Consider the following 14,328-nt stretch of genomic DNA (forward strand, 5'->3'; position numbering starts at 1 on the left):
GTGTATATATATACAACAAACACTGAACATTTAGTGTATATATATACAACAAACACAGAACATTTAGTGTATATGTATACAACAAACACTGAACATTTAGTGTATAATACACAGAACATTTAGTGTATATATATACAACAAACACAGAACATTTAGTGTATATATATACAACAAACACAGAACATTTAGTGTATATATATACAACAAACACAGAACATTTAGTGTATATATATACAACAAACACAGAACATTTAGTGTATATATATACAACAAACACAGAACATTTAGTGTATATATATACAACAAACACAGAACATTTAGTGTATATATATACAACAAACACAGAACATTTAGTGTATATATATACAACAAACACTGAACATTTAGTGTATATATATACAACAAACACTGAACATTTAGTATATATATACAACAAACACTGAACATTTAGTGTATATATATACAACAAACACTGAACATTTAGTGTATATATATACAACAAACACAGAACATTTAGTGTATATATATATACAACAAACACTGAACATTTAGTGCATATATTCACAACAAACACAGAACATTTAGTGTATATATATATACAACAAACACTGAACATTTAGTGTATAGATATACAACAAACACTGAACATTTAGTGTATATATATACAACAAACACTGAACATTTAGTGTATATATATACAACAAACACTGAACATTTAGTGTATATATATACAACAAACACAGAACATTTAGTGTATAGATATACAACAAACACTGAACATTTAGTGTATATATACACAACAACAAACACAGAACATTTAGTGCATATATCACAGAACATTTAGTGTATATATATACAACAAACACAGAACATTTAGTGTCCATGATGGAATATACAAACACAATCTGGCTCGAAAGATACATTATGTTGTTTAAAGAAAGAATGTATTATGTAAAAGTTATACTTGATTTGATTTTAAGTTTGACTGTGTATCATATAAGACTCTTTCATTTGTGGATATGAAGAATAGGGATATTCTACCCGAAGGTCACAAAATGTAGTAAAACTCGAGGCTTGCCGAGGGTTTTGCAACATTTTGTGATCCTGAGGGTAGAATATCCCTATCCTTTATATCCACTAATGAAAGAGTATTTTTCTTTCATACCTCGACGTTTTATTGCAATTTTACAACTATTATATCCCGCCATTTTGAAATAAAATCGAAGAAATCCACGGCTGAAAGTAAATTTTTCTGAAAAATTATGTGATATTGTCAACAAAAATTCCATTGTTTGCATCTTTTATAGTAAAACCAGTCAAGTTTGTGAAAAAAAAAATATGTTAAAACTTTACAGAGGAAATAGAAATTTTGTTGAAGCCCTGCCGTCACAAGGCTTTATTGCATGGGTAGCCATGCAATACAGCCTCAAGCGGCATTAGTGTATTGCCCTAGACCAGCCAGTATTACACCTGTAGATATGAAAGAAAATAGTATCAACAAAGTTGGCAACGAACAAATTCCATAAAACATGCTTGTGTGAATGTATAGATACTATCATATATCGCAGTCAAAATACAGATCAATTGTCATATCTACATTCTTATTTTGGTAATAACGCTCGTAACTATGGTTGCTGTAGTTGCTAGGTTACATAGATTTCACATACGCAAATGTATACACACACTTTACAAAGCTGAAGGACAGACGCATGTAAAGATAAAGGCACAGGCCTTTGTGGAATTGGATTACGATAAATTATTATAAATAACATTATAGTTCTAATGTTGACAGTTTTGAGTGTAAAAGAAAGAGGTCTAAAGTTTCTTGATGATACATACCAACAATGGTACCTACGATGACTTGATGCGGGAAATGTGTGGCAATGAAAACACGAGAAATGTTAACAGCAGAGATCAGTACCACAAACATTGTCCACACTGAGACATGTACCGCCTTGCTGAAATATAGAAACGTTAAAATTTCAGTACCACAAACATTGTCCACACCAAGGCATGTAAAGCCCTGCTGAATTATAGAAATGTTATCATATCAGTACTACAAACTTTGTCCACAACTAGACATGTAAAGCCCTGCTGAATTATAGAAATGTTATCATATCAGTACTACAAACTTTGTCCACAACAAGCCATGTAACGCCCTGCTGAATTATAGAAATGTTATCATATCAGTACTACAAACTTTGTCCACAACAAGCCATGTAACGCCCTGCTGAATTATAGAAATGTTATCATATCAGTACCACAAACATTGTCCACACCAAGGCATGTAAAGCCCTGCTGAATTATAGAAATGTTATCATATCAGTACTACAAACTTTGTCCACAACAAGCCATGTAACGCCCTGCTGAATTATAGAAATGCTATCATATCGATCAGTACTACAAACTTTGTCCACAACAAGACATGTAACGCCCTGCTGAAAAATAGAAATGTTAACATTTCAGTACCACAAACATTGTCCACACTGAGACATGTACCGCACTGCTGAAATATAGAAATGTTAACATTTCAGTACCACAAACATTGTCCACGCCAAGGCATGTAACGCCCTGCTGAATTATAGAAATGTTATCATATCAGTACCACAAACTTTGTCCACAACAAGACATGTAAAGCCCTGCTGAATTATAGAAATGGAAGTTCTATGAACATTATCCATATAAATGGTGTTACACTATCAAGAGGCCCAAGGGCCTTAACAGTCATCTGACTACCTTGGCAATAGCCGTATAGGAAATTAATTAGATATGGTGTCATGTTTAAGAAATAAAAACACTTGGTCAGGACCATGTCAGGATCATTTCATGCAAGTGTCAGCTAAATCACACTGGCAGAACTTAGGAAGAACTTCAAAATTCAAGTTTTACAATATTTGACCTCCATGACCTTGAAAGTTGGTCAAGGTCATTCATTTTTACAACTTTGGTAGCCCTTTATCTCAGCATGATACTGGCTAAAGATGAATACCATGGGCCTTTCGGCTAGTTTGAAGAAGTACTTAAAAGATATTAGCCTAATTGACCCCTGTGACCTTGAACGAAGGTAAAGGTCATTTATTTCAACAACTTTGATAATCCTTCATTCCAGCATGCCACAGGCCAAATATAAGTACCCTGGGCCTTATGGTTATTGAGAAGAAGTCGTTCAAAGATTTTAGCATATCTGACCCCTGTGACCTTGAAAGTAGGTCAAGGTCATTCATTTTCACAACTTTGGTAGCCCTTCATCCCAGCATGCAACAGGCCAAATATGAGTACTTTAGGCCTTCGGGTCAGATGACCTAACTAGCTAAGTACAGATCATTAACAGTTACTAGCTAGTTACATATCATTAAAACTCACTAGCTAGTTAAAGAACATTAGCACTAACTAGGTTATAGATCATTTACACTATCTAGCTAGTTACAGATTATTTACACTAACTAGCTAGTTACATATTATTAACACTAACTAGGTTATTATATATAGATCATTAACACTAACTATCTAGTTACAGATCATTAACACTAACTAGCTAGTTACAGAAAATTTACACTAACTAGCGAGCTGTAGACCATTAACACTAACTAGCTAGTTACAGATCATTAAGACTAACTAGCTAGTTACTGAACATTTACACTAACTAGTTAGGTTACAGATCATTAACATTTACTAGCTAGTTACATAGCATTAACACTAACTAGCTAGTTACAGATCATTAAGACTAACTAGCTAGTTACAGATCATTAACACTGACTAGCTAGGTTACAGATCATTAACATTTACTAGCTAGTTACCTTTGATGTTTTGTTGAGTCCAATGTGCTTATAACCATGACATAAAAGACTGCAGAAGTGACCATACAATGTCCTGAGGGGCTTCCTAAAACAGACAAAAATGACAGAACAAGGGAGATAATGCATCCTTACCATTGCAGCTTATCTTACCTGTTGATAAAATTTCATACAGCGGAGGCCTTCCTAGGGTGACCTTAATTGAGACCAGAAAAAAAAATCTTATTTACCATCTTTTTTCAACTATTCATGCCACATGGTCTCTTTTGACACAACATTATTACACAAGGGAGATAATCCTTAAATCAAAGATCTCTTTTGACATGACATTATTATGAATAGGTCATCAGGACATTACACAGGGGAGATAATTCTTAAATCATCTACATTACACAAGTCCATTCTCAAACGATTATCCTGTTTGATAAGACAACTAATATACATAATGAAGTAAATTAAAGTCCTACCTGGTCCAGTTTCACAGGTAAGATGATATTGTACAGGGAGCTCCCATTCTTCCTTTCCTTTGTTATGGAATGTCTCTCCGACCCACCAGTACGGCCGATCGCCATGGAGGATACTGGGACAATTACAAGAGGCCAAAGGGCCTTAACGGTCATCTGACTATTGGGACAATACAATACCTCAAAGAATATAGTAACGGCAAACAATTAAGGTAATAAAAAGAAGAATGAGACCAGAAAGGAAGGTCCCTTGATCCCCGAAATGCTACAAGTTCAATATCCAGTCTCTTGGACTCTTAGTTGTTTACAAGAAGTCAGTTAAAGATTTAAGCCTATTTGGCCCATATGTCCTTGAATGAAGGTCAAGGTCATTCACTTGACAAACTTGGTAGCCATTCGTCAAAGCATGTCACAGGCCCAATTTTTGATCTAGGCCCTTTGGTTATTGAGAAGAAGTTGTTGGAATGAAAAGTTTATGCACGGCGCGCCGCTCATGACCATGGATGATGCATGATGACAAAAGGTCATTCTGACCCTTGCAGTCAGATGACCTAAAAATGTACAGTATCATCAGAAAATGATACATACTCAATATCTTTAGCTATAAATCATATAAATTGTCAAGGAATATTGGTAAGTTCAAAAGGCCAAATTTCCTTGTGTTATTAGACAAATGTTGTCCCCTCCTCTCACATACCCCCACCCATACCCCTGTGGAGCCTCACCAGTGTTCCCGTTCCTCCTCCACTCTCACACCCCTATCCATACCCCTGTGGAGCCTCATCATTGTTCCAGTTCCAACTCCTCTCTCACACCGCCATCCATACCCATGGAGCCTCACCAATGCTCCAGTTCCACCCCCTCTTTCACACCCCACCTATATCCCTATAGAGCCTGCCTCACCAGTGTTCCAGTTCCAACTCCTCTCTCACATCCCCACCTATACCCCTATGAAGCTTCACCAATATTCCAGTTCTAACTCCTCTCTCACATCCCCACCCATACCCCTGTGGAGATTCATCAGTGTTCCAGTTCCAACTCCTCTCTCACACCCCTCCTATATCTCTGTTGAGCCTCACCAATGCTCCAGTTCCACCTTTTTCACACCGCCACTGGTACCCATACCCCTGTAGAGTCTCACCCGTGTCCCCCCCTTTCTGTGGAGCACCACCAGAATTCCAGTTACACCTCCTTTCTCACACCCCTATCCATACCCCTGTGGAGCCTCATTATTGGTCCAGTTCCACCTTTTCTCTCACATCCCCACCCATACTCCTGTGGAACCACACCAATGCTCAAGTTCCACCTCCTCTTTCACACCCCACCCATATACCTGTGGAGCCTCACCAGTGTTACCCCTCCCTGAGGAGCCTCATCATTGTTCCAGTTCCTCCTCCTCTCTCACATCCCACCCATATCCCTGTGGAGCCTCACCAGTGTTCCAGTTGCAACTCCTCTCTCACATCCATTCTCATACCCCTGTTGAGCTTCACCAGTGCTCCAATTCCTCCTCCTCTCTCACACCCCCACCCATACCCCTGTGGAGCCTCACCAATGCTCCATTTCCAACTCCTCTCTCACATCCCACCCATATCCCTGTGGAGCCTCACCAGTGTTCCAGTTTCAACTCCTCTCTCACATCCATTCTCATACCCCTGTTGAGCTTCACCAGTGCTCCAATTCCACCTCCTCTCTCACACCCCCACCCATACCCCTGTGGAGCCTCACCAGTGCTCCAGTTCCACCTCCTCTTTCACACACCCCCACCATACCCCTGTGGAGCCTCACCAGTGCTCCAGTTCCACCTCCTCTTTCACACCCCCAACCATACCCCTGTGGAGCCTCACCAGTGCTCCAGTTCCACCTCCTCTTTCACACTCCCAACCATACCCCAGTGACAGTGTTTGACCTGTTGAAATCTGTCTGTTTTCCGATGTTTCTGGATACCTAGTGACATTTATAATGTATATATATTGTATCATATACCAATTTAAGATAAATTATCTGGCTGTGATTGACAGTATTCCCATTGCCACATCTTATATGGTTTGTTAATAATCATACTTTTTCTAATATTAGGTAGTGTTATATGGCCAGCCGAGTTATAAACCTTGACACAGTATTACATACCGGTATATAGAGAGAAAAATGTCTATAGAGTCAAACCCCTGTGGTTGTACCCTCCCCTTCAAAAGTGCGAGTACAATTACCCAACCCTCATTTACCTGGAGCATTGCTCACTACCCTTGGGAGCATTGCTCACTACCCTTGGGTGGAGGTCACTAGGATCGTTACATTATAGCCATGAAGGAAATAAAGATCTTCATAATTAATCTTACTGGAGTTATTGTGTTTCCAATGACACTATTCTGTAGTGTATTGTGGCCATAGGTATCAGTTCACAATTTCCATCATTTAAGATTTTACTTACAGTTTTAAAACGGCATTCATCCACTCCGACACACAGGCTACCCACAATATCTGGGTTCCTTGGGGACGACTCAGACAAAATACCACCGGAAAATATATGAGGAAGGCATAACGGGGATCTCCAAGTTTACTCAAAAACAACATCCATTCTGAATAGTCCTACAATGTATGATTCATTAATGATTAAAGTTACCTGCTTCATTCTAACTAGTCAATCCTTGTCCAAGGGACAAAAAGTGGTGTCTGTAGCCAAGTGGTCTTTATACACAGGTCACAAATGGTTATAAATGGCCGTTTGGGAAAGGCTAAGCCCTTTCCTAGCCAGAGATTATACAAATTAAATTATATACATGTATTCAGTTGATTAAATAACATATTAATTAAACAAATGAGGTAAGTATAAAAAAATTATATTATTAATATGCCATGTATTATACTCCTACAGATATATAAGTCTGAGAATAAATTTCATAGGGATATCTTTTTTAAATAATTGTATAAAGAATATAATTTATTAATAGACAAAATAATATTATAGTAGTAGTAAGATAGTAATGTAATATAACAGACTAGTAAACCACTAATACTTTTTGGTTTTCTGAGTTTCAATGGGTAGATGATATCCAGTGATCTGCCTGTGTCTCGGACTACAAAAGTCCACAGACAATTATTGGCAAAAGCCCTTAACACAGGGGAATACCTAGATTCACATCCAGTAAAACAGGAAGAGAGTAATGCTAATATGATCATGATTTAACGTATAAGATACATATATCAAAAGGAAAATTATTCATGTGTTATACTTACGCTGAAGTGCTGTTGTAGAAGTCTGATAGCCTGCCAGCCATACAAGTGAAGCTCTGTTACGTAGTCCGATAAAGACATGCTTAAGGTCACAATGGCAAAAACATAGGAAGTGGTCACTGAAATAAAGAAAAAACGATTAATTTAAATGATACTCAAGAGACTATAAATTCCATAAAAAGACAGTTTAATGCTTAAATATCCCTTCACTTCATTCAACATTCAAGCATATAAGGCAATCCTTATGTAATTATGGCCAGTGCAGTTGAGATTCTATTTTAATAACAAAGGAGGACGGACTGGAACATGCTGGAATATATATTTCTTTCATACCTACACGTGCAATACTGGCTGGTCTAGGGCATTACACTCATGTCGCCTGAGGCTGTATTGCATGGCTACCCATGCAATAAAGCCTCGTGACGTCACGTCGTCAACAAAATCTCTATTTCCTCGGTAAAATGTTAACATTTTTTTCACAAAATTGACTGGTTTTACTATAAAAGATGCAAGCAACGGAATTTGTGTTGAAAATATCACGTAATTTTTCATGTATGGAAATTGACTTCCAGTCGTGGATTTCTTCGAATTTATTTCAAAATGGCGGGATATTATAGTTGTAAAATTGCAGTAAAACGTCGTGGTATGAAAGAAAAATACTCTTTCATAAGTGGATATGAAGGATAGGGATATTCTACCCTCGGGATCACAAAATGTTGCAAAACCCTCGGCAAGCCTCGGGTTTTACTACATTTTGTGACCCTCGGGTAGAATATCCCTATCCTTCATATCCACATATGAAAGAGTCTTATAATATATGCCCTACATTCTGTCATAAACAAGAGGCCCATGGGCCTTAACGGTCATCTGACTGTTGGCACAATACAACATAGTCATTTAAATATTAAAGCCATTTTGACCCCTGTGATCCTGAATGAAGACCAAGGTCATTTATTTTAAAACAAATATGGTAGCCCTTTATCCCAATATCAGGTCTCTAGGGCTCTTAGTTATTAAAAAAAAAAGTTATTTCAAGATTTTAGCCTATTTGATCCCTGTGACCTTGAATGAAGGTCAAGGTCATTCATTTGAACAAACTTGGTAGCCCTTCATCCCAGCATGATACATGCCCAATATCAGTACCCTGGGCACTCTGGTTATTGAGAAGAAGTCGTTTAAAGATTTTAGCTTTTTTGACCCCTGTGACCTTGAATGAACGTCAAGGTCATTCATTTGAACAAACTTGGTAGCCCTTCATACCAGCATGTCAGGGGCCCAATATCAGGTCTCTAGGACTCTTAATTATTCACAAGAAGTCGTGTAAATATTTTAGCCTATTTGACCCCTGTGACCTTGAATGAAGGTCAAGGTCATTCATTCGAACAAACTTGGTAGCCCTTCATCCCAGCATGCTACAGGCCAAATATCAGTACCCTGGGCCTTTCGGTTATTTGAGAAGAAGTCGTTTGAATGAAAAGTTTACGCACGGCGGACGGCGCACGACGACGGACGGTGCATGATGACGATAGATCATCCTGACCCTTTGGGTCAGATGACCTAAAAATCATATACATTATATTTTATCCAATAATTGATAACCAGTCGATACAGATGAACGATAATACATTACCAATTGATATAGATGGTTGATAATCCATTACCAATTGATATAGATGACCAATAATAGATTACCAATCAATATAGATGACCAATAACAGATTACCAATCAATATAGATGACCAATAATAGATTACCAATCAATACAGATGAATAGTAATAGATTACCACTCGATACAGATGACCAATAATAGATTACAAATCAATATAGATGACCAATAATTGATTACCAGTCGATACAGATGAACGATAATACATTACCAATTGATATAGATGGTTGATAATCCATTACCAATTGATATAGATGACTAATAATAGATTACCAATCAATATAGATGACCAATAATAGATTACCAATCAATATAGATGATCGATAATAGATAACCACTCAACACTGATGACCAATAAAAGAATACCAATCTATATAAATGACAAATAATCGATTACAAATCAATATAGATGAACGATAATAGATTACCAATCAATATAGATGATTGATAATCGATTACGAATCGACATAAATGACCGATAATCAATTACCAATCAACATAGATGACTGATAATAGATTACCAATCAATGTAGATGACCAATAATAGATTACCAATCAATAAAGATGATGGATAATCAATTATCAATTGACATAGATGACCAATAATCAATTAACAATCGACATAGATGACCGATAATAGATTACGAAACAATATAGATGACCGATAATAGATTACCAAACAATATAGATGACCACTAATCAAATCAACATAGATGACCGATAATAGATTACCAAACAATATACGTGTAGCTGACCACTTATCAAATCAACATAGATGACCGATAATAGATTAGCAAACAAAATAGATGATCGATAATCGATTACCAATCGATATAGATGACCAATAATTGATTATCAATTGATATACATGTACATGATCAATAATCGATTACCAATCAATATATATGATTGATCATAGATCTTCAATATCAGAGCCATTCCCAGCATTACATGTGAACAACCATAATATTTGCTTGCATCATGTTTTAATGCAGCAACCTTCCAGGGTTACCATCACCGTCATGCTATTTACATTCACTGGCCACTTCTACTAAATAAACTAACCTAGAAAAAGTGAAGTCTATGGGAGTATAACTGACACCCAAAACATGACCATAATGACGTCGATAATGACATGATAATGTCAACTGATCACCATCAAAATAAATTGGCTGTTCCATCTAGATCTTGTACATTAAATTGTCGTTGATAAGCGATTTTCCTGGTGTAACTTAACAATGTTAATGCAGAGACCCCAAAATGAGTTAATAATGTAAATATAAGCATTAAACTATCTTCCTTTGGCATCTATGGACAATATAGATCAGGAGTGTAGCTGCCATGTAAGCACATAACCCTGTGCATGAATCATTTTCCTAAGTATGTTTGAGTGACATTTAGAATGTACTGGTCAGTAACTCAAGAGTTTTATGTTAAGGAGATCAGCCTCAAACTGTACTATATGTGTGAGAGGGTACAGCAACGAGGCTGGTCAGTAACTCTAGAGTTTTATGTGTATGTTTTTGTGAAACTCGTTTTAGAATGAGTATACCACATGTGAGAGTGACAGTTTATATATGTATACATTGTAAAAGTATTGGAAACTAATATTATATAAAAACTATATTTTTTTACCTGTAATTTTAGCAAATAGCCAAGCTTGCCTCCATATCAACAGTAAAGAAATAGTATTTATAATGTTAGGGAAAAAAGCAACTTTAGTGAGCTGATTTTAAAAGACAAATGATACTATAAATTTTATTAATGAGTATATCAATAAATGACAACAAAAAGAAAAGGAGCTTACCGGTATTTTAAGAGACAGATGATTCGGTCTATACGTGGATATGTATTTTATACTCACATACGTTTTGTAAGACAAGTTTCTCAGGTGAAATCATAGCATGAACAATATGAGAGTAAGAAATAAAAATGTTACCTATATTATTTGGGGATGCTCTGAACTATATATGGTAATTCTGAATTAGCATAAAAGATAATATACCTACCTGAAATAATATTTTAAAATGAATTTATTTCCTATGACATCATGAGATTAAAAAAATATTTGATATATACCCTAGCTATAAATGTATTACCATAACCCATTTTGTGATAACTATTTTACATATTTAATGGTAGTTCACGCAAAAACTGCCAAAAGCGGCCAAATGGCACCATTTGAAATGTAGATTTTCAATTTTTCCCAGGACGTCTTTCCAACCTTCTTCTCGATCCCGGGGCGCTCGCCTAAAACAGAGTGTATTGCAGACAATCAACTCATAACGTGCTAGCACGCATAATAAAGATTGTCTGTAAAGCTCTGGCATCTACATAGACCATAGATTCCATAGGAAGACAGTCTAATAAATGCTTAATAGTGTAGTCTTATTATATAAAACATCTGTAACCACAGTTCACACCGTGTGCACAGCAGTGTAACCGTTTTATGAAATTATGTATATTTATAAAATATCTACCATATGTCTTTATATGGAGCCATATACTTTACCTTTATAGTGATTTTGGTGGTTACACTAGAATGGCTTATATTCATCTGTATAATATATAACTGCTGGTTTCTGTGTGCATGATATATACACACGTGTACTAGGCCTACGTATAAAACAAAAATGAAAGTAGGTAAAATCTAATAAAAGAACCGTAGTCTTTCTAAATCCAAAAATTACTTCCCCTGATCAAAATAGTGTGAAAAATAGTTAAAGAAAAAAAAAAAAAAAAACACATACCCTCAAAAGAGACACTTAAAGCCACACTATACGTAACTATCAACAAAAATTCAAGTTAAATTTGACTCCAATATTGTTAGTACTGGTAGATGTAGTCGAAATTAGGATATATTAAAGAATATCTATAATGCCTTTTGATAACTTTGGTACAGCAGTTGTTGAAAGTCGATACTTGTAAACATGCTTTCATTTTAAACTGGTCACCATAGAAGTTACGATTATTGCCGAACGGAAGTCGGAAAGTTCATGACCCGTTTTCGGAAGAGTTCGGACAGATGTTACGTAGTTACGGTAGTCACATGACGTTCTCGGCAACGACGTTACAATGTCGGCTAACGTCGGCCTGTTTGACTAAGTGGGACCCACCTAGCGAAGTTTAATATTTATTTGATTTTTATCAAAATATTCCGAATCATAATCGCTCATCTTGACTTCGATTTAGTCCTGTCTCTGCATAATTTACAACAGGATTTTTTTTCAACATTCTTCTTAATCATGAAAAAAATAAGAAAGATACGGATATTGGGCCTTTAAGTGGACATGAAAGTTATTTAAGTTGTTAAAGTTATGTACTTAAAGGGCCACTACCTTTCTGAAACGGCTTTTAATTTTTAAAATGGGAATGAAAAACGAAATCGATAATTTTGTAGAGTCACAAAAGTTATTAACTTACCGATAATACTACACGTATCATCACCTTCTGAACAATTTTATTAAAATAAATAAAATGTTAATTTTCATAACGCGGGTCGTTTTATGTTTCCCGCTGTCGTCCTAAATACCGCACGGTAGTTGACTATCTCTGCGCCAGACGGCAAAACGCCGAAATGACTCTCCACTGTTATCATATATTACGCAGGAAATCTTGCATATGTTTGGTGTTGTAACCTCATCTTAGGCCATCGGTATATATTTTCTGATGTTATTAATGTTTTTTAAGAAACCTTTATGTTTTGCTCCGGAAAGGTAGTGGGCCTTTAAGTAGTTTTGGTATACGGCCTTCCATAGGTACATGTGTACCACTTCCAATCCATGTATACAAATAAAAGCACTCCAATACCAATAACCCACTATATAATATAGAAATGCTGATGAAATGATAGGAAGAAGAACGACCACAAAAATATGTATAGGATTGATACATGTAGGTAGAAATAACACCAGAAGTATGAATATACAATTAGTTTGTAAGTTAAAAATCATCCTCGCATTCCAGGGATTAAGTATCACTGTCGTAATATCCATGCTCCCTGGACTATATTGTAACAAAACTGGAGGCTCTGGTGTAATCAGAAGAATCAAATATTAAACCCATTTACGTTATAGATCTACATTATGGTTGACTTTAAAGAGGAATGGCGAATATCGACCGTTTTCAACATCCAAAAATAAATACCAATACGAAGTATCTGAATACATATATACATGTATGTATGACCTTATTTGGGGGAAAAGGTAGTTTGTTAATTTCAGTAGATAATTCATTAAATGACCACAAAAATGCATCAGCGTGCGCTGCATCAGCGTGCGCTTTGTCACTTTTGATTTGGGTTCTCTGTATAAAATCCACTTTTTACGTAGAGCGCATCAGAGGAACAACTTTTACCATGGCTCATTTTATTCAGCTTATAAAAATACAACTTTAATCCTCTTCCCAAAATGTAGTCCTCTAGTGCGTTGGTGCTGAAAAATGAGGAAAACGTATGTGATGAAATATTTCAATTCAATATCATACAGACTGCGTATGAATTAATGTCAGAACACCCCATATATACATTGTATGTAGCTCATATGCATGGTTGAGACGTAGCATCGTGTGCTGAGGGTAACTCAGTGTTCGAATCACTACCAGGTTTGACTTATTTGGTTTTAACAAGCAATGGGAATACTTTATTTTTATCAATCAGATATTTTGAATTATATGTAATATTAAATAAATAAAAATCATTTCTGAAAAAATGTTCTTACAAATAAAACGATACAGTTTTATCATATTTCGCGTGAATTGTATGAATTATCACGTCAACCCTGTACAGGTCACATGAGCACGCATTTCAAGTTTTTAATAAATATTTTATTATATATGTCTTAGTAATGATCTCTGAGGTTAAGGCTGGAAACTTGGTCACGTACCTTACGGCATCCCCCCACTTCACTTTAAGCGATTAAAAAGCACATTTATTCCAATTAACATGTTACAAATTATACATGACCGTATTTCGGAAATGTTTATCTTTCATTTAGTATCATTCAATGCCAACACTTATCCACAATGTAGATATCCTAGAAAACATCGTCAAATTCTGCCAATGTACGTACTGCCCTCCACTGCATGTCTTTGTTTTCCTTCCACAATATGTCTTAGATTCCTTCCATATTCTGCACTCCACAATGTGTTTTTACTAACCGTCGGCACGAC

At 36.0% G+C, this 14,328-nt stretch overlaps 1 protein-coding gene across 1 annotated transcript; it reads right to left on the reverse strand.

The window, feature by feature from the left end:
* Positions 1–1,732: 1,732 nt before the first annotated feature.
* LOC138329588 (glucose-6-phosphatase 2-like) lies at positions 1,733–12,439 on the reverse strand. Its single transcript, XM_069276673.1, has 6 exons — positions 11,672–12,439; positions 7,496–7,611; positions 6,690–6,847; positions 4,262–4,374; positions 3,798–3,882; positions 1,733–1,958 (listed from the first exon to the last, which is right to left on the reverse strand). Exons 2-6 carry the CDS (start codon positions 7,571–7,573, stop codon positions 1,772–1,774), a joined length of 621 nt encoding a protein of 206 aa, XP_069132774.1. The 5' UTR covers positions 7,574–7,611; positions 11,672–12,439; the 3' UTR covers positions 1,733–1,771.
* Positions 12,440–14,328: the final 1,889 nt, after the last annotated feature.

Source organism: Argopecten irradians, chromosome 8 (genome assembly GCF_041381155.1).
Source record: "Argopecten irradians isolate NY chromosome 8, Ai_NY, whole genome shotgun sequence".
In the NCBI taxonomy this organism is placed as follows: Eukaryota; Metazoa; Mollusca; class Bivalvia; order Pectinida; family Pectinidae; genus Argopecten; species Argopecten irradians.